Here is a 26,298-nt window from a genome sequence, read left to right as displayed (position 1 = left end):
TCCCCGAGAGTCACAGGAGGAGAAGAAGAAGACAAGGAATTTGCTGCATCTCAAGCTGCTCCCACCTCTGGTTTCCGGCTAAAACTGTAAAACAACTCTCTCGGCGGAGGCGGCCTGAGGGGGAATGAGTATAGGGGAAAAGCTGCCGTGACTTTTCTGGAGGAGAAAGTGTTTCCCGGTGCCAACGGGGCAGATAGTTGCGGCACGGCGGGGCATCACGGGGGAGCCGGAGACGGAGAGCTAGCTGCCCCTGGATGGAAGAGCTCAGCGCCAAGGTAAACAGGATGAAGCTGCTCTGCTACTGTAGCCACATTTGCTGTTGCTTGTTTGCTGAAATACCGTTATTGGGCCATTTTAATACTCCTTGGTATGGATGTGTTCATAATGATTACAGAGTAGTTTGAAGACACGTATTCTATATGTCATTTAAACAGTAGTAGAAATTTAGAGGGTGGTTGTCTCAGATCAGTCATGTTGCTGTTGTTTGTTTGTTTGTTTGTTTGTTTTAATTGTGGTAATGGGGCTGCTGAGGGTCACATTGCAGTATCCCTTTTCAAGCTTTGTGGAAATGCGTGCTATTCATCCATTCACCATGTAACACGCAACAGGTTGTTGTAGATCTTTATATTAAAGGGCTTCAAGTCAGCTTGTGTGATTTGTTTAAATTACTCAGGGATCACTTCACATCAAAGCCCTCAGGCAGAGGTGAGAGCAGTCCTCAAGTCCTGAAAGGTCACAGGTCAGTGGATGAAGTCTAGGCCAACAGAGATGTGGATGTGCTGAGGAGGACTTGAGATTAAGGATGGGATGTACAACAAAGGCATTGGGATAAAATCAGCGGCTTTATGAGAAAATATAAGGAGCACATGGCTTGTTGCCACTCTAGTGAGCACGACTGACAAGGATCCATTGATTGGATCAAGCAGTGACTCACTGCCACCTCTCATTTCATCTTAGAGGAGTGCAGGAGGCTGAAGGACTCATTAATACAGCTGTCTCTGTACTATAGCTGGAGAGCCTAGGCATCAGTTTAATCAAGGAAATGGAGGCAGGAAGAGTGGGAGGACAGCCATTTAGGAGGGGAGGGGAGGGGAGGGGGAGGGGGAGGGTGAATGTAGGACAGTGGGGGCTGAATAAGTAGAGCCAGTAGCCACCAGTTAAATGGATGTGACCTTGAGCCCCCAGGGAACAACTGCTGCTACCGGTCTATGGCTCCCACCTGATTTTCGAGGCCACTTACTGCACACATGGGGCTACACAGAGGTCTTTCTTCTAAAAATGTGACGTTTGTGTGCTTTTTTATGTTTCCTTTTTGTGACTGACACACGCCTTATGTGTGAACTTGTGCCCTTGAGGCACAATTGATGAATATGCACTCTCTTCAGTTGTGTGTGTGTGTGCTGGTATGGTGATGTATGTATGTGTATGAGTACCCTTTGTGACATATGCTTGGTGCCTAAAGGGGGATCAGAGTCTCAGAGCTGTAAAGTGGTACAGATAATCGCCTGTTTTAGCTATTTACCTCCCCTCTGCACATACACATACATGGTTGCCCTGCAAATTTGAGAACTTGTGATCCCAGAGCAGTTATCTCTGATTTGTTACCCATTAAATCACTGTCTCACCAACAAGCACAAACCTCAGCAATCTTTCCTACATTTGAAAGTTTCCAAACCACATGGAGATGAAGAGTCTAGCTGGTCATAGCAACACATTTCAGACTTAAGTATTTTCTGTGCAGCACAATAACTTACTCAACTTTTTTTTTCTTTTTAAGTATGCGCTCCCATTTATAGGGGGTTACGGTTACTTTTGACTTCAATCAACAACTGATGGATAATCATGTGGGGATAGTTTCCCCAAGAGAGGAGCTCCTTGCTGTCAAATAGAGAAGATCTGAAAGATACCACTCTATCCCAGCTGAGAACAAGTAGCCTTTTTAAGGTTGTTGTCTTGGTGCAAAGGTCAAGGCCAGGAGTTGGAGATACAACCCGTTTCTGCCATCAGTCATCATGGGGAATGTCAACTCTCAGCCAAACAAAAACGATAGCCTGGAGATTTTGGTGAAGAACTGCAAAGCATTTTGTGAGTGCTTTAATGAAACCTGGCTGAATGAAAACATCCCAGACTCCTGTGTGGAACTACCAGGCCTCACTGATTGGTTCAAACAGAGATGCTAAAGGTAGTAACAAGATAAAAGGTGGAGGACAAGCTTTATTTGTGAACCAAGGATGGTATAACCCTACTCACAAAGAGATGATATGTTGTCCAGACATAGAACTATTGGCAGTTTCCCAGAAACCAGACAACATTCCATGGGAATTCAGTCATAACAATCCTGGCTATACCCTACCAAAGGCAAATGCTGATGGTCCATGAGATGTCATCAGTGAATGTGTTGCCAGAATACAGCAGCTACTCCCACAGTCAGGAAATGAACACCTACTGTAAGGCGAGTCAGGCTATAAGGGACTGTTTTAAATCCACAAATGGGAATGTGCAATTGGAAACTGATGGGAACAGCATGGATAGAGACAGTTAAGTTGATTGTATTACTGAGAACATCAGCTTCTACAGAGACACTGTCATACCTACTAAGATGGTACGCTGTTTATAAAATAATACATTTAAGTTAACCAGAGGTTCTTCAACCTGAGTCTGCAGTTCGGGCAGGCTCTGTGGAAAACATCTTGTATTGTACTGGTACCAAAAAGGGAATGTCTAAATTAGACAGCTACAGACTGGTGGCCCTCACCTCACATATCATGAAAACTCTGGAGCAGCTGCCTCTGCACCTACAAAGACTTGAGGTCAAAACTAAACCCCATGGAGTTTGCATACATGGAACACATTGGAGTGGATAATGCTGTTCTGTACATACACTACCATGCCCATACCATGTCTTCTGGAAGAACCTGACACTTAAGTGAACATAAGGTTTTTTGATTTTTCAACTACATTCAACACCATCCAACCCATCATCCTCAGAGACAAGCTTAAAGGGATGGGACTTTACCATTCATTTGCTTCTTGTATCACAGATTAGCCAAAAGAAAGACCACAGTTTGGTTGGGAAACTTCATCTCTGGTACAGTAATATTACAGAGACAGTAGCTGCCTGTCAAAGATGCAAGGCAGCTGGACCAACTGGTAAAAAAAGCTGGCTCTGTGATTGGAACCAGATTATATTTACTGGGGGCGGTGGGGGGGATGATATACACAGAAGAATGGAGAAAACATCTTAAAATACTCAGACTGTCCACTTCATAACACCCTAGTGGATCTGAGAAACCATAGCAGTTGATCCATCTACGATGCAGGACAAGATACAGAAATTTATTATTCCCACTGCCATCAGACTTTACAACTCCATCAGCAAAATTTCCTTTTGGGGATTAATAAAATATTCAGATTCTTTTTTAAGAGAGCTTCCTGCCTCTAAAAACAGTTTCTGAAACACTGAAAGGCTTGGTTAAAGCTGATCTCTCCTTGCCAAGTTCTGCTGAAAAAATGGGGCTAAGCATGTTGTGTTGGTAGTAAATAGTAGTTTTGTGGGCAGTGACTTTGGTCACAATATGTTTATTATTGTGAGGGTTTTAACTGCGAGGGCCTGTGAGTTAGAAAAGAAATGTGCCTCTCATACATAGATTGTGTTTAGAAACGTGGCTTTATTTAACATGAGCAGTGGCTTGTCTTTCACCATAACTTGTACTAACAGAGCTGCAATCATAGAAATGGCTGTTATACTTAAGTTACAGTATGAAACCACGAACATTTAATTTATTTTTCCATTTATCAGATGAAAACCAGTAAAGAGGCAATTTAACTCTTGAATGTCCATATTACATCCAATGAAATAGGTCTGGTGTGTCATATCTTTGATCTTTCCTTGAACGTCAATGACTTCTCAGGTGCCTGCTCTCAGTGGCCTATATGCTTGAACACATAGAACCAATACAATGGAAACACTGTTCTATAACCGTGAATGTGGTATGCCTGACGTCTCAGGGGTGCTAAGAGAGTCACCAACAGACTCGGAGCTCAGAGACAAAAACACCCAGCAGGACTCAATTTCATACAGGGACATTTCTTTAGGCAGTGACGTTAGACTTCCTTATAGTTACAGATGTGAATATCTGATAATGAGAATAAAGTCACAAATTTATTAGAATAAGGTAGTAATTTTACAAGGTAAAAGTTGAAATACTATGAGATTAAAATCATAATTTTAGTTTATTTTAGAAGACAGATATCAAATTATCATTCCCTTGCGTTAAAATGAGGGTTGTAGACACTCGGTTCAACTACTTCAGGATAGGTTTCACAAATAAGAAAAAATACTTTTATCTTTTGTTGTAATATCATAAGTATCCGGACTTTAAAAAAAATTATGTGTACGACTTGATTGTGTGTTTCTCTTAAAATTGCAATTTAATATTCCTAATATTAACACTTTTTTTGTGTAAAACAGTCTATTCTCTTAACATCACAGCTTTATTTTTCAAGTCTCATATATATATATATATATATATATATATATAATTATTTATTTATTTATTTTTTTTTTTTCCCAACAAAGTGGACCTTAAACTTTTTCATAGTTTCATAGTACGGTTGACATGGTTGATTAAATAAAATGCTGTGAGGACTCAGTAAACCTCTACCAAATATGTCAAATGCCATTCCAGGTCAATAAAATTTGCCAAGTAAAGGAATGTGATTTTTAAAATTGTGTGGCTCTCTGCTTGTTAAACCTGTCTTGTGTTATCGTTTTTTTTTTGTTTTTTTAACACGTTAAATCAACATGTTCACACATGTTCAATCTGTGGGCTCTGATGAAGGACGGCTCAAGATTTAAACATGACCAATAGCCCCGCAGTGCTCCCAAGAGGAAGTACATGTAGCCGTAGAGAGCTTGCTGTTATTCTCTGCAGTTTTCACTCTCACTTGGTAGCGGAAATAGAGGCCCTTCAGTTCAATTGTCAAGCCTGAGGCCTAATGAAAGACATCTTGAGTGTCAGAAAAGCACCCATTTTCAAGCATTAGAGTCTCTGCAGAAATAAGCAAAGGTGTCCACAGCTGGCCTGCTGCGGCATTCAAATCAACCAAATGTTGACACATTTGTCTGTGCAGTGTAAACTCTACAGCCTAGGACGTATTCCAGTAGCTTTTGCAGTCTTCACGCTTTAGTTCACTCTCTGTCCTGCTATTATTATCTATTGTACAGTGGGTCTGTCCTTATTTCCCCTCAGAGCATAATATTATAGTTATAAGTTAAATGTCTCAACAACCACAGGATGGATTACAACCCTTCATTGTGCCACAATCAGGTCTGTGACCTGGTGGTAGTTTGTGTGTAGTGCATTGCCATTTTGAGCATGCTGAATTTAGCATTTAGTTCAGTGCCTAAGTGCTGCACCAAAGAACTGTTAGCATGGATGTCAATAATTGGATGGGTATTTAGACTTTACTTTTATTATTTCCCAGTAGCAGCAGCTCTTCTCCAGCAGACAGACTGTTGGGACATTAGGTTTGGAGAAGTTCATTAATCACTTGGCAGCATCAGGCTGCTTTCACATATCTAAATTATCCTGCTCACTGTCTCTCTCTTCAAGACAGATGCTGTCCCGATTTCTCTAGATTGCCACAGAGAATTCACATCTGTGACCACCGTTAATTTCCAGTGACACCCTTCGACTCTGCTGATAGCATTATCTGAAGGAGTTGTGATGATTGTTTATCTGTTCCTAGAGCTCAAATTACAGTAAGGGCCTGGTTTAGGTTGAGAAATCAGACACGCTTGATACACAAAGACAAAATGCTGTCATTTTGGCAGCTTGCAACATTTCAACTCTCTGTAACTAGGCAGTCTGGTCCCCTCTTTCTGTCTCCTCTCTCTATTTCTTTCCTTTTTCAGTTGTATCCCAGGTTTGTCAATCTTACAAAGCCAGAAGGGAGATGTGGTTGAATTCCAGGCACTGCAATACAGGTTTCCTGTGTGACTGAGTTGAGCTTCCTGTGTTCCAGCAAAGGAAAGGCCGATTCAGCAGAGACAGGGAGTTTGGGGAAGCTTGCAGTACAGTAGATCCCAGCTCAACAGACTGAGCCCTGGGCTCACACTGTCACACCCAGGCAACCCCACAAGAGCTGCAAATGTAGCCTACATATTTTCGTGGGATTTGATGTTGGGAATCGGATGCTCTGCCCTTCTCTTGAAGAACATTCTAAATAGTAAAACAGACAGCCCTTAAAATGTCTTATTTTACAGATGTCGGATCAAAGCAAACTCCTTTCATCTCAAAAATATAGCAGCACAAAACCACTGGAAGCACACATCAGCACATGCCAACATTGACTTGAAGAAAAATGTCATTAATTATATTTTTCACATTAGGCAGTCAAATGATGCATGACTTTGTTGTATGTTCAGGGTTGAGGCAGATTTACTCCTTTTGGAGTGATCAATGAGGCAGGGGAAAGCAGAAAGAGTCAGAAATAGCTTGTTAGCACTGCACAGCTATTTTCAACACAGAGATGCAGCCATGAATAATGATATAATCTTGGCCGTTTCCCCAGAGGTTATGGTTTTGTCGGAATTGTTTTCACTGGACTCGACTTGGAGGACATGGGATGAGACATGAACACCATTCAATACAAAATGATTTCAGATTCAACAAAGGAACCAGAACTGCATAAGTGTTATTGATTTTCTGAATGGAAAAGTTCTTAAGCTCTTCCAAGGCAACATCCCCCCAGAAGTGTATCTTTTGCCTCTGTCACACAAGGGGAATGTTGGCATTCTTCACACCAACATATGTGGTTAAGAGTTTACTGTGAAATGAAGTGCAGCATATTCAAGACGAGCAGAATGCTCTCTGTTTTATTTAGAAATTTAGGCAGTAGCCACTACACGTATTACTCAATTCAAAGTTTCATAGTTTGTGATCTATATCAGGTCTATGATCTATATTTACACTCTAAAAGTATCAAAGGTCTCAGTCCGCAGAGAAATGCTCTTAGCCTGTTTTCACAAACCTCAAAGCCTCAAAACCGCTGGAACTTTGTGACGTCTTCAGTCCCCCTCCCCCATCAGAATATTTAGCCTCTCTGAGTGAAACAATAATATTTTAATATTTGACATATTTACATATATTTACATATATTACATATTTTAATATATTTGTTTAATATTTAGTATTGTAATATTTCAGGTGCTGTTTTAATGGTTAAGTCTACTTCTTCAAAATGCCTGTAGAGATGTTCTGCCCTACTTGTCCTGTTACATGCAGATTTTGCTAAGCTCACAAAATGCAGTTTTCTTGTCGGTAATGTGAATGCTGTTCGTATAACTCAAGGGGAAAGCTAAATATTTCTACATTTCTACATTTCAGTTAATGTGTTTTCTATATCAACTACTGTCATGGTGTCTTTTAAATAGTTGTGGATTCAAGTTACAATAGGTAATGTTGACTCACTTCAACACACCATTAACACAGTCAACTCTTCCTTCCTCATTTAGAGCTAAACTCCAACTGAATTCAACTGCTAAAGCAATAGCTCACTAAATGTGATTTGTAGCATTGGACACACAACCTTATTCATTGCTGAAAAAATATTTAACCATTTGTGCATTTAATTAGCATAGTGGAGCAATGCTGTAAAATACAAGTCACTCCAAAAATACTAGGCTAGATTAGACTGGACTAGTCTAAAAATACTATCCATCTGTGTCAAAAAGACAAAAAAAGATTGAGAATCAAATCCTATTGAAACATTTAAATTGAAATGAAGTCGAATCAAGGATTTGGGGAATCATGGCAACCTTAGTATTAATATGAGCTAGACCAGCTTTCTAATCAAACAGGACTTGGAAATCTTACCTTCAAAATATTGAAGCTGTAACATATCCTTATTGTTATGTTACATTATTATTATTACATTATTGTGACTGTTTGCAGCAATCAGCCACAATCATGTAACAATCTGACATAAAGATTATGTTTCAGGTGAAGTTTGAATCATTTCTCAGCTGATGTCAGTGACACCTACTGGTATATTTAAAAAAAAATGAAATGAAATGTGGCAAACTATGAGATGTGATTCAAACTCTTTGACATTGCTCTTGGTAGTTCATCTCTGTGTTAAGCTCAGTGCAGAGTGTTCTCTCTGACAGAGCTTCATCTATTGAGAAATAGTTTGACTACTGGAATGCTTATGTAAAATGGAAACTGTGATGACATTTCTATTAATGTGGGCTTTCATCCCTCTCATCCGGAGCATTTTTCTTCATGTTCTTCTTCTTTTCAGGATCACACTGGAAACCCCATCAAATTCCCCATCCATATCAGTGTCCTTGAACCAAATACCAAAAGATTGAAGACCTGGCCAGCGCTCTCATTAACATTATTTATCAGCTCTCTCATTAGCATTATTTATCATACAGTAGCGATTTTGAAAAGGAGGGGAGGGTGAGTGGGAACACTCTAAAGATCAGACCCTCTGTCATGCTTTCAGAGGCAGTTTGATTCATTGCTTTTGTCTCCAAAGAGAGGGTCCTCCGGGTGGTGGTTGGAGCTGGGGGTGGGGGTGGGGATGGACAGAGACACAGACCGACACTGTTTGGTATTCTCCTTGTTTTCTGCAGGGCGGCTTTTATGGCTCAACACAGACATGTTCTTCGCTGTGCTCTGTTTGAAGGGAATGTGAAGTCAAGGGGCTGCTGGTTTGGCTCAGCTCACTGTGGAGGGAGTGAACTGAGCAATTGTGTGGGATGTATGAGGGGAGGGGGCACAGAGGGATAGAAGTATAGGATACCACATTCACTGGAGTGACTGAATGCATCTGTGAATGAAATATAAATTAAACTTAAGACCACCAATGCCTGTAAAGTCTCAAATACCTCAACTTTGCAGACTTGTTCATTCTCACTTTGTTGCTGTCACCAAATTAACTTATAAATATTCTTTTGACATTAAAAAGTTCTTAACCAGACAAATACTGTTCAAGTTGGGGATGGGTGAGTAGGAGAGACTAAAAAGATAACTCAGTAGAAGTAAGTAGATTCTATAAGATCTTTTCTTTGGACTAGGGGCAGCTCCTTTTCCTTCGGCTTCTGCACCACCCTTTCCTGTTTTTCCTTCTTTTCCATTCCTTCTTTCGCGGCCAGAGAAGAACAGCCATTCTGAAACCCAGGCGTTTTCCACAAAGAGCTCTGTGACTCTCTGCTGCTACAGTGTATGTTTTACTGTTTCCCCTTACTGTCTCCCTCACTCTTCTGGTCGTTATTCATGGTGGTGCTTGCTTAAGTAAGTAGTTTGAAGCACTTGCAAATGCAGCTCAATTTGTGGGAAAGTAAATTCACTCAAGGTTTTGAACTGTGGGACTAATACATGTGTTTTTTCAAAAAAGAAAAACAGGGTACTGAATTACGGATTTCAAGGATTCAGTTTCATATTCATGACCCTCCCTCCAAATTTTACATCTCTAGACCAAGTCATTAGAAATCTACTGTTCCATCCCAATAAAATGTCCAGTCATCCATTATCCTTACCATTTATCCTTACAGGATAATGAGAGGAGGGGGAGCTGGACCCAATCGTAGCTGACATTGGGAAAGGACATGATACACTCGCCAGTTGATCACAGGGCTGACATATAGGGAAAAACAACCATTCCCACTCACATACACAGCTACTGGCATTTGTAGAGTCACCAATTGAATTTATTTGGATTTATTTGGACAGAGTGTAGGAGGAAGCTGGAGAGCTCATACAGACTTAGGGAGAACAAGAAAACTTCACACAGACAGGTCCCAGCCCCATGTGGAACCCTAGACCGTTCTCTTTGTGAGGTATTGCTTCTAACCACAGCGCCACTGTGCTGTATGCTGTTACAAGCTTTCCCCTCCTCTTTTTTTTTCTTATAAAAGTTCACATTCTGCACCCTTTATTGTAACTAGTCCACGGCATGCTTGCACAACTGTCATGTAATCATCTTGAGACAAAATTTAAGAGCCGTAAACCCTTTACATATGACAAAAAGTCTCATTTCAGGTAATGAAAAACTAGACATTTAAATTTTAGATGTTATTTCGCCATTAAAACCGTTCTAAATTGTTGCTTGCAGGCTACAAACAGACACAGCTAACTAGCTGCTCTTCTGGTCACGTGACATGAATATACTACTTCAATTTTATGCTGCGCGGAGTCAAATTCATAAAACACAAAGGTGCTTTTATTTTGCATTTATTAATTAATATAGATACTTTATTAGTATCTATTGTAATCTATTAGTATTTATTAGTATTAGTAGTTGATACTCAAATCAGTAACATATCAGTATTGATATACTGATACCACAGAATTAATACCACCATCACTACTGCACAATTTTAAGAGATGAATTGGAACACTGAAGAAATGTCAATAATATCTTTTTCAAATTTGTTTGAATAATCTGTGATATAATTGTTTCAGTTTGAGTGAAAGAGTTAAGGTTTTGCTGTTGCTACATAGATAGGAGCCATTAGAACATTTACCAGCCAGCCATCGTTTTGTTTACAGCACAAGAGATTAGTGTCTTCTGTGCTGCTAATTCTTAAAGGATGACTGGATGCCACTGTGACTTTTGTCAGAAAGTGATTGAGTGCCTAGACTGGAGCAAGCTGGCTAGACTGCTAACTTCAGTGGAAATGGGTTGAAACAAAAGTTAACATTGGAGACAGCTTTTGTGACTATAGAAATCAAGTGTGTTGCTAAACTCACATTTTTTCTAGACTGGAATGCAACACGGGCTTAGTTACAGCTGAATTTAATAATGTTTCCCTTAAATATGCTGTTAATGCCAACAAACTAGAGGTTGCAGGAATGTGCAAGCAATATGGGTGTCCCTACTCAGATTTCCCCAAAGTTGTGGTAACAGCGTTGCAGGATACTATCCTGGTCAGACAGTTTTCAGGAATGCCTGAGAAACTGGGCCTGTTTTAGTCAAACGCCAAGGTGTCTGCCATGCATCACTTTCTCCTGACAACTGATAGAGCTCATAAAGCACTGGACTATTGTTGTTAGTCACTGTTCAGGTTGATGCGACGAGTGGGCAGGCACTGAGGGATAAAATGTGCGTGTGTGCAAATTGGTGTCTGACTTACAGACACAGGAGGAGAGGAGTGTGAGAGCTGGGAGAATAACCTGCAGCACAGCTTGGTTTCAGCAGTAAAAGCGGCGAGGATTTTTTTTCTTAAAATAGTCAAGCTGTTTCTGAAAGTGTACATAGTTAAGAGTGTACTTAATTGAGAATGAATCCCATATATCATATTGATTGTGTCGATTTGGGGGGGGGGGGTCTTCGCTGCAGTTAAGGCTGTTTGGTGTTCTCAGCTCATAAATGGAAAAAGTCAAAATGTGGCTATTATTACTGGAAGTCAGTATACTTGTGAATGTGAATCCAGTGCTCTCTAGGTTGTAGCACACTGTTCTGTTTTGCATTTTGCCACTACATTAAGCCTATTATTGTGCATATTTCAGTTATGGTAATGATTTTAGTCAGTTTGTTTGAGTCATAACTTTATAACTTTATTGTCATATGCACCGAGACATCAGTCACACAATACAATAAGAGCAGCAGTAAGTGAAAGCAAACAATACCAAAGACATTCAAGTATCCATTTGTGCAATTATTTGTGCAAGTTATGCAGAGGTAGGTCATGAAGGAAACATTCACAGATAAGCTGGCTCCTCATCCTGATTAATGAGAAATACTGTTGTATTGATATTGTATTGTATTGTATCCCAAATCCCAAATACAGTGACGCAGGTAAATAACTTCAGTTTTATATGACATAATAAATAAAAAAACTATGTAAAAGGATAGTCCAAAATGTATAATTGGATGCATCGTGCAAAAGATTATTTAAGAGAGAATTATTGGAATTGTTTTATCATTGAATCTGAGCCCTCTGAATCATAATCAAATCAAATTGTGGTTTACCTAGAGATTACCACCCCTAATGCTGTCTTGTAATATATTATAATAGTAAAAGATTTGCAACATCTTGCTACAAACATTAAAAGACAGAAGCCTCTTTTGAACTCCCTGTCCAGTCTACAATTAGATTTTTCTAGACATTTCTATAACATCAGCTCTTCATCCATGTTCTGTCCTGATATTTTTAAATATTTGATTAAAAATGAAAATGTATGTGTGTTACTGTGTCCATGTTAAGAAAAACCACGTTGAATTTGAGATCCAGGTACGCTGAAAGGCAGTTTAACATCCTTGTCCTTGCTATTTCTTGGCCTGTCCTTATCTCCATATTTTACTGTGGGTTTGTTTTTCTTTTAGTTTTTTTTTTTTTTTGTTTTTTGGTGAGCATTCCTTTTCGCAGCTGCTAAGCTTCATGTTGCAAAGACAACAGACGTTTTTTCTAACTTGACACCTAACTGGACATTTATAGACTTAGTTTGCATTTGAAAGATTCTTTGGAACTTTAAAATGGAGCTGAAGTCAAAACCTCAGCTAAGAATGAAAATAAAATATCCAAGGATGTGGTTTTGTTATAAGAAGAATGTGAAACTGAATTCCTTCATTTGAGGCTTTGTGTTCACTTAAATCACTTCCATGCATCTACTATGCTATATCACAAACTCTCCCAATAATCATACCTTTCTCACACAGACTTTAGTTTTTGGTAATGGTAATGTGGCAGAGAAAGGGTAGCACACTCACAGCATGTAAAGCAGCTGAGATTCAGCTAGTTGAAGGAATCTGGGTGGCTGTAGTCAGGCCGTCAACCCCTCTGTGTCTATATAAACGTACATGAGGTGCACACACACACACACATACACAGACAGACACTTAGGAATGCATCACTCAACACCATGTACACTGAACGTCAGAGCTTCCTTTACCACAGTGCAACGGAATGCAGACTTGTAATTCGGCCTTTATGAACAGCTACAGCCAATAGTCTGAAAAAGTTCAAAGTGAAAAGTAGATTTTGTCGCTTTATCACCATCAGGCTCTAAATTGAACCGCATGCTCTCATATCCAGTGTGGCTAACATTAGCTACTGTGGAGATTCTTTTAAAAATGACTCCCATGAGTTTCCTATTGACGCACATTGGTTTTTACATGCCATATTTTATTAGTCAGCAGACACTGAATACTCGATAGCCAGTCCACCTTAAGAGCATCAGCTCATTAATGTAATGTCTCTTTTTGGACACTCTCCCAGCTCTTGCTCATCCCAGATGGCAAGAGGTAGACAGAATCCCATGAAAACAGCAAGACCACAGCAGGAATGTAGAATTTATCTTTCTTGTGTCCATGCTGGTATCAAGGGATTACATTGTTGGTTAGTTGGTTGGCCTTTGGTCAACTGGAATTTCTCTGTCACTTATTCAGTACAATGAAATAGGTTGATATATTACACTATATTACACTATATATACAACCCTAACCCACTGGTGTCATTCGGGATCCAAAGAGTCTAACCTGCACGGTCACTGTCTATTTTGCAGCATCTTTGTCAAGATTTTAATTAACTTGGACAATGGAGACATTCATGTTTTGCAGAGATTGAGCACCACTTTAAAGCTTAATGTAACAAAAGTGCTCTTGCTCACTTTCATCCAGACTGAAAATATTCCTACAGCTATAGCATAGACTTTGAATTGGGCCCCTCAGGACGAATTGTAACAGCTTTGGTGATCCTCTGACTTTTATTCAACCATCACTCTTCATTTGTAAATTTTGTGTAGCACTAATCAGCAATGTTAAGCTAAGATGGCTCACTCACTCATCTTCTACCACTTATCTGTTGCCCAGGTGGTGTTGGGGCCAATCCCAGCCCGCATTGGTGAGGTCAGGCTACGCCATGGACAGGTCGCCTCTCCATCACAGGCCAAACATACACAGACAGGCAGAGACTAACAACCACTCACACTCAGACCTACGGGCAAAATTGAGTCACCAGTTAACCTAAACAAGCATGACTTTAGACGGTGGGAGTACCAAGAGGACATCCACTCAAGCACAGGGAGAACATGCAAACTCTGCTCAGAAAAGCCCCAGTCCAGGAACCGAACCCACGACGTGCTTACTGTGGGGCAACAGTGATAACCACTATGCCACCGTGCTGGCTAAGATGGCTGATTTTAGTAAATATTATTTAGTCCGGATAGACTAATAAGAGGAACAGAACCTTATGAAAGATTTAAGTAAAAAACATTTGTATCCTTTCTGTGTGGAGTTTGCATGTTCTCCCTGCGTGGCTTTCCTCCGGGTACTTCGGTTTCCTCCCACCGTCCAAAGACATCAAATCAAATCAGATTTATTGCTTTACATATAGAGCAGGTCTAGACCAAACTCTTTATAAATTTATTTAAAGAGACCCAACAGATCCCCCAATGAGCAAGCACTTGGCAACAGTGGCAAGGAAAAACTTCCTTTAAGAGGCAGAAACCTCGAGCAGAACCAGGCTCAGGGGGGGGGGCATCTGCCTCGACCGGTTGGGTTGAGAGTGGGAGAGAGAGAGAGAGAGAGAGAGAGAGACAGGCATTGGAGGGGGGGGGGGTGTAGGCAGGAACATGTTGTTGCATGAAGTTCATGGAGTTGAGCTGTAATACAGAATTCATGAAATATGGGACCAGCAGGTGTTGCAGGAACATGGGATGGTGATGAGTCACCACCTGCAGTATGAGGACAGGGAGAGAGAGGAAAGGAACTGGGAGAGACAGAGACTTTGGCAGAACATGGTTAGTAAATGCAGTATAAATGCTTAGAACTGGGTGAAACTGTTGTTTTTTTTGTTGTTTTTTTTTTTTTTTAAGAAGGATGGTTTTTATCAGCGCATGCAAGGAGGGAGTTAGAGAGAAAGAGGGAGAGGGGGAGAGAGGGTGACAGGGAGAGACAGAGAGAGAGAGAGAGAGAGAGAAGCTCAGTCCTTCCCCCAGCAGCCTAGGCCTACAGCAGCATACCTAAAGAGTAGAGGACTTTTTAACTGTACGCTCTGTCATACAGGAAAGTTTTAAGCCTTGTATTGAAAGCTACTAAAGAGTCCGCCCCCCGGGCATGCATTAGTTAACTGGAGACTCTAAATTGACTGTAGGTGTGAATGTGAACGTGAGTGGTTGTTTGTCTCTGTTTGTCCTTGTGTGTTGGCCCTTCAATGGACTGGTGACCTGTCCAGGGTGTACTCCGCCCCTCGCCCAATGTGTGCTGGGATTGGCTCCAGCAGCCCCACAACCTGGATATAGATAAAGCGGATAAAGATGACTGAGTGAGTGACATCTCTTGTAAAAAGAAGGAAATGGATCACTAAGGAGATGGTCCATAGGTTTAAAGTCCTTAGACCCTTGTAATTGTGATTATGAATGGAGATTGACGAAGATTAGGACTTCTTGATGAAGGGAAAACACTCGATGAAATGGTTTGAATGGAGATGATCTTCTAAACATTATAATTTTTGCGTATTTTAGCTCAAAGCACTACTAGAGCCATTACAATAGCATGTGTCTATACGTGTGTCACAAGTCAACTGATTAGTGTGGAGAAATCTCTTCAGTCCCCTTATCTTAAGTCATGAGTTTTGCATTAGCAGATGTATTTATATGCCATACCAAAGAGCCTCTGCACAGACAAGGGATCAATATACACATGGAGAGAGGGGTCGACTCTGGGGAGTCTGCGATTTACAGTAAAAGGGGTTATGGGATAAAGGACCCTGCAGTCCAAGCCAGGGGCAAATGGATATGGTCGTGTGTGTGTGTGGTTGCATGTGAAAGTGGTTTGAATTGAATTATCTGCCTTAGAATAGTCAAGGCCCCTGCCACAGGATAATTTATTACCTCCAGTTATAACCAAGCTGTCTCACAGATGCAATCTTTCATCTCTCTGTGACTATCTCTCACTCCCCTGGACCCTTTTCTCCAGGACGTTATGACTCAAAGCACTTATCTTATAGAACAGAGCAGCTATTGTTGTTAACAAGGACACAGATTCACAAATGCATATTGCTTTTCAAAATAACACTGGCCAATCGTGTTAAGTCATCTTTTCTCATCTTTTTCAGATGGACGTGAAGCTGCTTTTGATATCGACATTGTTAGGAGTCTTTTGTTATAGTAATGCTCAGAGAGGTAAGCGTTCTTTTGTTCAATGAGCAAGTTTTGCTATTGCTAAATAGCATATGTTACCAACTGTTGACCAGCCTTTGGAAGAGCTTCAACCAGCATTGCTTTTATGCCTTCTGAGCAGCACTACTTCTTCAGGGCAGATTGGAGGTTACAGTGACTTGGTATCGAAAACTGATAAGACAGTCCAACCAGGCCGGACTAGCTGGTTAGCATGCTAGCTTCGCATGCTAGACGCAAAACAAGAGAGTTGATTTCCACCTCTGGAGACAGCTCATGTGAGTAAAGGAATGGAGGTTGATGTGTCAGTAAACAGCTATTAATACTAACATTAGCTATAGAAAAACTTACAAATTGTTTATTTTATGTGAAGAGCTTTGCCTTGCATACTGCAGCAGCATCCTTATTCTGTCACATGATGTCATTTGGCTGATGTCAGTTTGCATAGTGAATATTTAGTGTAAAATGATGACTGCTTTACTGGAGAGAGAGGCTGGCTACTTTAGCCTAATGAAGTCCCTGATCAGGGACAGTGGAGCTTCACCACAGCATCACAGAGCATGGAGGATAATGGAAAAGACAGAATATTCTGTCTCTGTCTCCAATTACCCACAAGCCACGTGATGTTCCACATGAACTGATGTTAAAACATGCGGGGCTTAACAGGTTGTGTACTTTGCAGGGACTGCAGCGTACCACTGCTCAGTCTGACTCCTCTTTTCTCTTTGTTTTCCATCCAGAGGGGAACGAGTGCATCAATGCCAATGCCAGATTCTGCGGGGAGTGCATCCAGGCTGGAGCCAATTGTGGCTGGTGTAAAGACCCAGTGCGTGAATCATAGCTGTCAGCAATACTTACTGCTGAGAAAAGTAGTTTGATCACACCATTAGAGATCATAAGCAAATAGTTCAGCTACATAATTATTGAACAACCAAATTCTCCCAAGGCAAAGTAGACACTTTCAAACATCTTTGAACTACATCCAAAATAAAACAAAAGTGATGCAAATGATTGGAATACTACTAAAATCAATCTGACACAAAAAGGAACAATGTCCATTTTATAGAAGCTGTGACAAGCTTATTTATTTAATTGATTAGCCAGTTAAGAAAACTCTAAGTCAATGAGTTTTCTTAGAATGGAGTCATTAATTGACTAATTGTTTTACAACTAATCTGCAATGTAATGATTATTTCATAGTGTCAGTTTTAGATATATCAAGTCCAGTCTGTCTTGTTAGAACATAAAGAGATACTTTAAGAGATTTTTTTATAATTTGGCGTTTTGTATTTTGCTGTCAAAAGTTGAAGTCCTTGCAAGGAACAAGAATTCAAAATGATTTGTCCCTTTTCTCTTCAGTCGTTAAATGTAGCAAAAATCACAAGATCTTACATTTCCTATAATGCAGCTAGTGGTGCCAAGTGCCTCCAGTTTGTAACCCAGACTTTATCTTGTAAATTTTCCTATTGGCTCAGCCATGTTGAATCTGATAGCATCATTTGTCTCCCTTTGCTGCTGCTCCTAGGACTTCCTCAAACAGGGTGAAACCGTGTCGACCCGCTGTGACGAGCTGCCGTCTCTAATTAAAAGGGGCTGTCAGGAAGCAATGATTGAGAATCCACGTGGACAGCAGAGGGTTCTCAAAAACAAACCAGTGACAAATCGCAAAAAGGGAGCAGAAGAACTTCGGCCAGAGGACATCACTCAGATTCAGCCTCAGAAACTCAGCCTCACCCTACGCTCCGGTGAGGAGACATTTCTCTGAAACCACCCTTATCATAATGTGGTTTTGACCAAATGTTTACCGCTATGTTTGTAATTATGACCCTTTCATGTAGGTGAGCCCCAGTCTTTTAAGCTAAAGTTCAAACGAGCAGAGGATTACCCCATCGACCTGTACTACTTGATGGACCTTTCCTATTCCATGAAGGATGATCTGGAGAATGTCAAGAACCTGGGAACCAGCCTGATGCTGGAGATGTCAAAGATCACCTCTGACTTCAGGATAGGTGAAGATTTTTGTCATTTTTGTTGCCTTTGTTTTAGCACGACCACTAGATTGTGTCAGCCACTGTTAGTTACAAGCTAACAAACAGTATAAATAAAGGAGACATACTAAATACACAAACTGTTTTGAAAGCTCTGCTTGTCTGCTGAGTCTGGGTCTGACTGAAGCTCAAACATGTGGCTCGGTCTTTTCAACATTTTTGCTTATGCTAAGCATCTGGAATCTGGAGAAACAAAACAAAATTTTAATCATCGATTATTTGAAGTTGAGTTTTGACTTGAACTTTAATGGTACATATTTGCTATCACGTAAACAATAAAAGGCTATTAATACAAGACTTAAGTTATAGTACATGGCAATAACTGTCACCAAAACAATTTTTTTCTGTTTACAGTCCTCAAACTCCCCATATTTTGGCACCTGATGCTTCAAATGTTAGAGCAACCACTTGAGAAATCATTGGCTTCCTCACTTGGCAAACGATCTAGGATGAATCCATTACCTAGTGGATAAAAATAAAACCCTTACTCTATTTGTCCTTCACAGGTTTTGGTTCCTTTGTGGAAAAAACAGTGATGCCTTATATCAGCACCACCCCAGCTAAGCTGCTGAATCCTTGCACAGGAGACCAAAACTGCACTAGCCCTTTCAGCTACAAGAATGTCTTGAAGTTGACCAACGATGGCAAGAAATTCAACACTCTTGTTGGCCAGCAGCACATCTCTGGAAACCTAGACTCACCTGAGGGGGGCTTTGACGCAATCATGCAAGTGGCTGTGTGTGGGGTAAGCAAAAAAGTGCTTGGAAGCACTCCAGGAAATAATTCCACAGGAAATTTCCAACAACTGTGATATTTCCTTGATAAATGCGTTCACGTGGTGATGTGTTAAAAGGTATTCCATAGGTAAGTCCATAGCGTTAACAAGGAGATTTTTGGATGCAGTGACGAAAAGTTTGTGTGTCATATTTTGAGTTGTTCATAAAACCTCTTCATCCTCACAGCAAGGTAGAATTATACATTTCTCATTGATCAGGACCAGATTGGTTGGAGGAATGTGACCCGTCTGCTGGTCTTCTCCACTGATGCTGGCTTCCACTTTGCTGGAGATGGCAAACTGGGTGGCATTGTGCTACCTAATGATGGAAAATGTCACTTGGAGAACAATGTCTACACGATGAGCCACTATTATGTAAGAAGTTAAATATAAATTTTTAAGGTTTCTCCTTTCCGCACTGCTTCTTTTCTTGACTGTGTGTTATGTTATTATTTCTCTTTTCTCCTCCATCTTCTTTTTAAGGACTATCCCTCCATTGCTCACCTGGTCCAGAAGCTGAGTGACAACAACATCCAGACTATCTTTGCAGTCACTGAAGAGTTCCAACCTGTTTATCAAGTTAGTTTCCTTCAAATCTCATATTGTTTTTTTCATATCCCCAAATCTTGATTATTGTTATTATTATTTTATTACACTCTTTTTTTTTTGTTCATTTTTTTGTTTGTTTTTTGTTTTGTTTTGGGTTGCTGAACTCAATAAAAACATTTTGCTTTTGGAAGATACCCAGTGCGTAAAAATAACCCACCTGAGCTAACACATCTGGTGTCTTAATGGTAGCATCTCATAAAAACCTTGATTACTTCCTATTGCCTTTGTAGCCAGTTCAACCCTACCTCATATTAGCGAGATAAGGTACGTTGAGGTAATTCATGATGTCAGCAGACGGTGGCCCCAATATGCTTCTATAAAGTATAACAATGTCATAACATCAGCTATTGCAGGTCAGTCTCGAAACATTAGGAGAAATGTATTCTTGGTCCTTAGTTGCTACTAATGGAGTCCAGAGATCAAAAGATGAACACAGTTTTTGTAAAACTTAGTAATGTCTCCTACCTCCCACAGGAACTGAAAAATCTGATACCAAAGTCTGCAGTGGGCACTCTGTCTGCCAACTCCAGCAATGTAATCAACCTTATTATTGACGCCTACAATGTAAGTACTCTGTTAGGACTGTTGACTAACTTAAAATACTTTAGTTATCATTTGCTCACATGCACTACACTGAAAGTACTCTGCTTGGAGTAGTTAGAGGTCTTTACATAAACATATTCTCATTTAATTGTCCGTAAAGCCCTTGTGTATCACAATCTGTCAAAACAAAACTACCAGATGGCATTCCAATGCAGAAAATAAGAACGTTCTTGTTATTATTTGGCTTTGGCAGTCTCTTTCATCTGAGGTTATTCTGGAGAACAGCAAGCTTCCCGAGGGAGTGACCATAGCATACACATCCCGCTGTAAGAATGGAGTGATTAGTGAAGGTGAAAATGGACGGAAGTGCTCCAATATTTCCATCGGAGATGAGGTGAGGATTTGATAATGCCAGCATTAGATTAGTAGTTAATGATTAGCCTCTCAGCTGTAAAATTCGCAATGGTGCAAATAAAGTCATGGTTAAATACACTTAAAAGTTTTTGCCGGAACAGTCTTTTAGTCAGGTATAGTCAAAGGGTTATGATGTAATGTTAGGTGGCATTAGATATTATAACAGTTACAACAGTTGCTCATAATTATCCTGAAATTTGCTAGATATGTTAGTCATAATATCACCTTATTTTCTTAGTTTCAATATTTGTATTGGTCATACATTTAAATTAAGCTTTAAAAATTTGAATCTACAAACCAGCTCACCATCTTGTCCTTTCAATGGAATGATGGCTGAAGCTCTTAGCATGCAAGCATTATAACAGATAGAAAAGCTTAAAAATATTAGAGCACATTTGAGAGCAATTCCTTTGTTTTCTAATTTCCACAGACATGCTACAAACTAAGCTAGTTACTTTCCTTTATTTGCAGGTGTATTTTACCATCAGTGTGACATCTAAGGGCTGTCCCAAACCGAACAAGCCTGAGACCATTAAAATAAAGCCCCTGGGATTCACAGAGGAAGTGGAGATTACCCTCCATTTCATCTGTGAATGTGAATGCCACAAGGAGGGTGTTCAGAACAGTCAACTCTGCCACTATGGTAACGGGACATATGAATGTGGCGCCTGCAAGTAAGTGTGTGGGCTTCTCCAAAATCCGAAACAAAAAAAGTCTTCAGATTTCTGTTTTAATGTAGCAAAACGATTCAGAATCAGACCCTTTCCCTTCATCTCAGGTGCAACGAAGGACGTGTTGGCAGACAGTGTGAATGCAGCAGCAATGACGTGGCCACAGAGGACATGGACCGAACCTGCCGTAAAGACAATGGCACTGACATCTGCAGCAACAATGGAGACTGTGTGTGTGGCACATGTGAGTGCAAGAAAAGAGACAACCCTGAGGAGAGATACAGTGGCAAGTACTGCGAGTGTGACAACTTCAACTGTGATCGCTCTGGAAACAAATTGTGTGGTGGTGAGTACATCAGCACTACACGGGAGGTTATATTTCTCTGAACTGAAGATCGTGTTTGTTTTAATGAGAGAACATAAAGGCATATTAACGCCCCTAAAAGGATTTTTCAAAAGAGAAAAAATTATTTCAATTTGCATCCTGCTTTTTGTCAGGGCATGGACGCTGTGAGTGCAGAGTGTGTATCTGTGACCCCAATTGGACCGGAAGTGCTTGTGACTGCTCTTTGGACAATAGTATGTGTATGGCAAGCAACAAGCAGATCTGCAATGGGAGAGGGATATGCGAATGTGGCACCTGTAAGTGCACTGACCCCAAATTCCAGGGTCCAACTTGTGAAACCTGCCCTACATGCCCAGGAGTCTGTACTGAACACAAGTAAGTCTGAAGTAATCACATGACAGTGTGCAAATACTTTTAGTTTGGCATATGTTGCACATGTTGCATTTTTGACATATGCTGTATTTTTAAATTTTTCAATTATTGAAATAAGATTCTTCCTGAGCCGCAGAAAAGTGATATTCTTCAATATGTATATGTAGTTTTGTTCCTGGGAAACAAAATGAATAATAAACCTTTAAATGACTGCCAGGTCACAGATTCCTGCTCAGTTTGGCCCATTCAGAGTGCTGGATGTTAGCGCTGGCTGAAGTTTTCATGTGTATTTTTACAGAACAAGCACTGTGGAGTATGTCTCCGTTCTCTCCCAGTGTAATAATACCATGATAGTATCACTTAACGGCCATCAAGAGACCTCAACTCTTTAAACATATGCGACATGATATTTTCATAGTTTGTGTTGGTGAGATAAATATACAAAAGCCTGTCAAAACTTAATTAAAAACTTCTAAAAACTAAAAAATCTCAACTATATCGGTTGTCTTTGTATGAGATTTCTGCCTCAGAATCTGAAAATCTGGATATAATATGACATTTTTAGATTCAGTGCGTCCACTTTCTCATGAAAGCCTAATATCTTGATGTTGATCGCAAAGATATTTGCTACACTAAGTCATTGACAAACAAAGCCATGCATCTGTCTGTCTGTCCAGTGATATATTGTAAATATGACATGCTAATATGTGCTAATAGCTCATTTGGCATACTTCTACTAAATGACTGAAGTTGTGAAGAACTGTAGTCTTCAGGCATCTAACATAATTCGATGCAACATGAGGAGATGGGGGTGGTGGGCACAGTTGTCTTGTTTTGTGTCTGACAGAGCCCAGTGGGTTAGGGTTAGGGTCAGAAATATCATGGGTCAGTACTTCTGCCTCAACAGTGTTGGAATGGAAGATGAAATTTTAGAGACTATCTCAGGATCTAGATAAATTCTAAAAAAATGTACCATTATATACAGTAGCAACACAGTAAAACGTAAGTGAAATTGTTTTCTTGTATGACGTTAAATTGCAGCAGTGTCACTGTTCATTACTAGCAAAGACACCATCTTTCCCACAGAGAGTGTGTCCAGTGCCGGGCATTTGACACAGGTGAGATGAAGGAAAAATGTGAGCAACAATGCGGCTACTTCAAAATGATTAAAGTGAAGGACAGAGACAAGCTGCCCCAGCCAAATGACGCCTCTTACCCTGTGGTGCACTGCAAAGGGAGGGACGCCAACGACTGCTGGTTCTACTACACCTACGCTGTCAACAACGACACAGAGAAGGTGGTGCATGTGGTCGACATGCTGGGTAAGCAGAGAGCCATGCCAGCATGAGCCAGGGTGTGGAATGTTTCTGTTTTCAGAGGAAACTAATTACACCGGTGGTAGCAGTTGTGTTGCAAGAATAAGTCATTTGTTTATTCGTATGTGGCAGTTCGGTTATTTTAAGCTGCTTAAACACCCTGCTGCACTCTGCTGCGTTTCAGACTGCCCTGCTGGTCCTGACATCATCCCCATTGTAGCAGGTGTGGTCGCCGGCATTGTCCTGATTGGCTTAGCTCTGCTGCTCATCTGGAAGCTGCTAATGATCATTCATGACAGAAGAGAGTTCGCCAAGTTTGAGAAGGAGAAAATGAATGCCAAATGGGATACGGTGAGTGCTCTGACCTATCCAGCACTGTGAAAGATAAGCCTGATGAATATTTCTTTTTATTCTTGGTTAAGGTTTGTTTGAGTAATATTGGGGTGGAAAACAGGTGTTGTTTGGCTGCAGAGCTAGTCACCACCAGGGAGTGAGTCTGTAAAGATCAGTTGTTGTTCTTAGCAGCAGATTACATTAACAGACTTCTTGGTAATATTTTCTCCAGTCTGGCAGCTGCAGAAATAGCATGAATCTGCTGCTCTTGAATGGCACTCAAAATAAAAGGGAAAAATGTCAGACTGTGGACTTTTTTGGGAATGTTATGCACTCTGGATTTTTTCAAAGGAGTGGCCTCAGCTCCTCCCCTCCATGCGTCCTCCCCTCTGGAACATCACCAGGCAACATAAATATGACACAGAGTTCAGCATAACAGTAATATGCCTCCACCTAGTGGTGATGCTGTGTCACACACTCAATTTGATTTGGTTTGATGCAGACGTTTCTGATCAGCATAGTTGATGCAGACGTTTCTGGTCAGCATAGTCTGTGGGCAGGGCAGTTTCTGACTACAGGCCTCTTTAATTTTGAAAAATGAAAAACTCACACTGATCTGGATTTTCAGACAAGCTACAACCACAAAAAATTTTAAAGACCCTGCATGAGCTCCTCCCTATCTTCTTCTACAGATGCAACTATTCCCATCTTTTCTCTCAACAAAGAAATTTTTTGAAAACTGAAACAAACAGCATTCCTTATTTTGTCATTCCTGCCCCATTCCTATTTTATTTATGCTCTCTTCCTTTAAATTTCCTGTTTTTATTCTTTTTTTTTATACACTGTTGTTACTTTTCCCTCCTTAACTTCATTTTGTCCTAATTCTTACTCATAGCAAGAAAACCCTATATACAAGATTCCTGTCAATTGGTTCCAGAACCCAAGCTATGGACATAAAGCCACTGCCCTTTAAGTTTGTATTTCTGTTCCTGCATGGACTGTTTCTATTTGCACTTTCGTCTTCAGTTTCTACATTTTCTTTGTTTGGCTTGGTCTTTTGAAAAGAAAGTTAAACTGGACGATGAAAAGAGCAATACTGCTGTCATGCTTAAAAAAACTGCATAGGTTTGCATAAAATTGTGCGTGTGAAGATTTAAAACCTCTTCAGGCTACAAATGCAAAAACCTTGTCTGGTAAGTCAAATTTTTAATGAATGCAAGTCACTCCTAATATATGGTATTTTAGCACAGAGGCATGACCATATGCAAAGTGCCATCTAAATGAATGACAGCTAATTATTGTATTTATTGTGTATTTTTATGTGTTATTTTAACCCAGTGAGTTTCAGAGAAATTTTGTCACTAACTAATAAAGACACATTTTCTGTTTGAGTGGAAGTAACAGAGCATTTTTATCTTTGCTTTGCAGGGTGAAAATCCCATTTACAAAAGTGCCGTCACGACTGTGGTCAACCCGAAATATGAAGAAAAGTGATGACGTGGTTTTCAATGAACTCTGCTATCAAGTATTTGACAGCTGCAGTACAATTTGGTTGGGCACTGAGGCGAAACTTATGGTTATGGGAATTCATGTCAATTCTTCTTGTTGCTTTATCATTCTAAATTTGTACAATTCAGCCACTGCATCTCTATTTTTACTAACACTTATGATTTACCTGCATTTGTTTGTATTTTAGGTGTACAGGATACAATATGTGTATATACATTTAAGTTGCATATCTGCAGAAGTTGATAAACTAATGGGATTTTTTTCCTGCCACAGGACTGGTATGGGCAGACAGTTTTTTGTTTTTTTTTTTACAACACAACATGGACAATATGAATATATAATATATGTAAAGGATTCCTAAGCTTCTCTCTGTTTCTGTCCGTCCCTTGTCTTGTTTGTCTCTGTGCACTGACTTCCTGTGTTCCAAACAGGACCTGATTTTAATGTGTAAATTGTCAGCCATAGCAGGACATTATGTTAATGTGTGTGTGTGTGTGTGTGTGTGTATAGAAAACAACTGCAACAGGAAATATAAAGAATTTCGCATTCAACTCAGATTGGAAAGTTATGTTGAATCACAACAGATGCTGCAGTGGCGAAAAGTTGTAAATGTAGTTTGGAACTGCAGCTTGGAAACATCCAAGCTTTAAATTTTTCTTGTACTCTCACTGAGTACTGTTGTGGATGAAATAAACAAGATGGGTATTAATTACTATTATTTTTTGTATTGTTGATTTAGTGTCACAAAGGAATTCTGTACCACTTTCTGAAATTATGGCAGTGTTGAACAATCGAAGAATTTATGTAGTTATGATGCAAGTTACAATTAACAAACGAAATATTATTGTATTTGCTAACTACAGTATCATTATTTCTTACTCTCAGGCGAGGTCCTGTGTTCATGTCAAATACACCAAAAACATGTTTTCTTGTCAGCTTGTTTGATAACCTGGTGAAATTATTTGTGTTGGTCAGTTTTGTTGGCTACGTCTTTTATACTGTAAGAATGAGTCTTAATATTTGTTCAGATGTCAGATGAATCGCCTCTGTAGTGCTTTCACACCCAAATGCCTCTGAAGTACAAGCCTTTACAGTATTGTTTTCAAAGTGCCTTTTTTCAGTACCATGTTCTCTCCCTGCTGTTTATGAGTTATTTATTAAATAAAGTACAAAAAAAAGAAAATAAAACCCTGTGTATTTCTGAATGATGCTTAACATACAGTACAGGCCAA

General features: G+C 40.0%; 1 protein-coding gene across 1 annotated transcript; it reads left to right on the top strand.

Moving 5' to 3' along the window:
- Window positions 1-26,298, top strand: itgb1a (integrin, beta 1a). Its single transcript, XM_029528972.1, has 16 exons — window positions 1-275; window positions 16,070-16,136; window positions 16,871-16,956; window positions 17,656-17,875; window positions 17,969-18,139; window positions 18,685-18,923; window positions 19,173-19,328; window positions 19,437-19,532; window positions 20,037-20,126; window positions 20,359-20,499; window positions 20,991-21,193; window positions 21,298-21,536; window positions 21,689-21,911; window positions 22,995-23,230; window positions 23,409-23,575; window positions 24,986-26,298. The coding sequence occupies exons 1-16, from the start codon at window positions 255-257 to the stop codon at window positions 25,049-25,051; spliced, it is 2,421 nt and encodes an 806-aa protein (XP_029384832.1). The 5' UTR covers window positions 1-254; the 3' UTR covers window positions 25,052-26,298.

This window comes from Echeneis naucrates, chromosome 20 (genome assembly GCF_900963305.1).
Source record: "Echeneis naucrates chromosome 20, fEcheNa1.1, whole genome shotgun sequence".
Lineage (NCBI taxonomy): Eukaryota > Metazoa > Chordata > Actinopteri > Carangiformes > Echeneidae > Echeneis > Echeneis naucrates.
The sequence above is the reverse complement of the archived record's forward strand: the minus strand, read 5'-3'. Positions and strand labels throughout refer to the sequence as shown.

Excerpts from the sequence above, each read along its gene's own strand:
- itgb1a (XM_029528972.1), top strand. The coding sequence starts at position 255 with ATGGAAGAGCTCAGCGCCAAG. Across the intron at positions 17,876-17,968 it reads CAGCCTCACCCTACGCTCCG|GTGAGCCCCAGTCTTTTAAG; the intron begins GTGAGGAGACAT and ends CCTTTCATGTAG. Across the intron at positions 18,140-18,684 it reads CACCTCTGACTTCAGGATAG|GTTTTGGTTCCTTTGTGGAA; the intron begins GTGAAGATTTTT and ends TGTCCTTCACAG.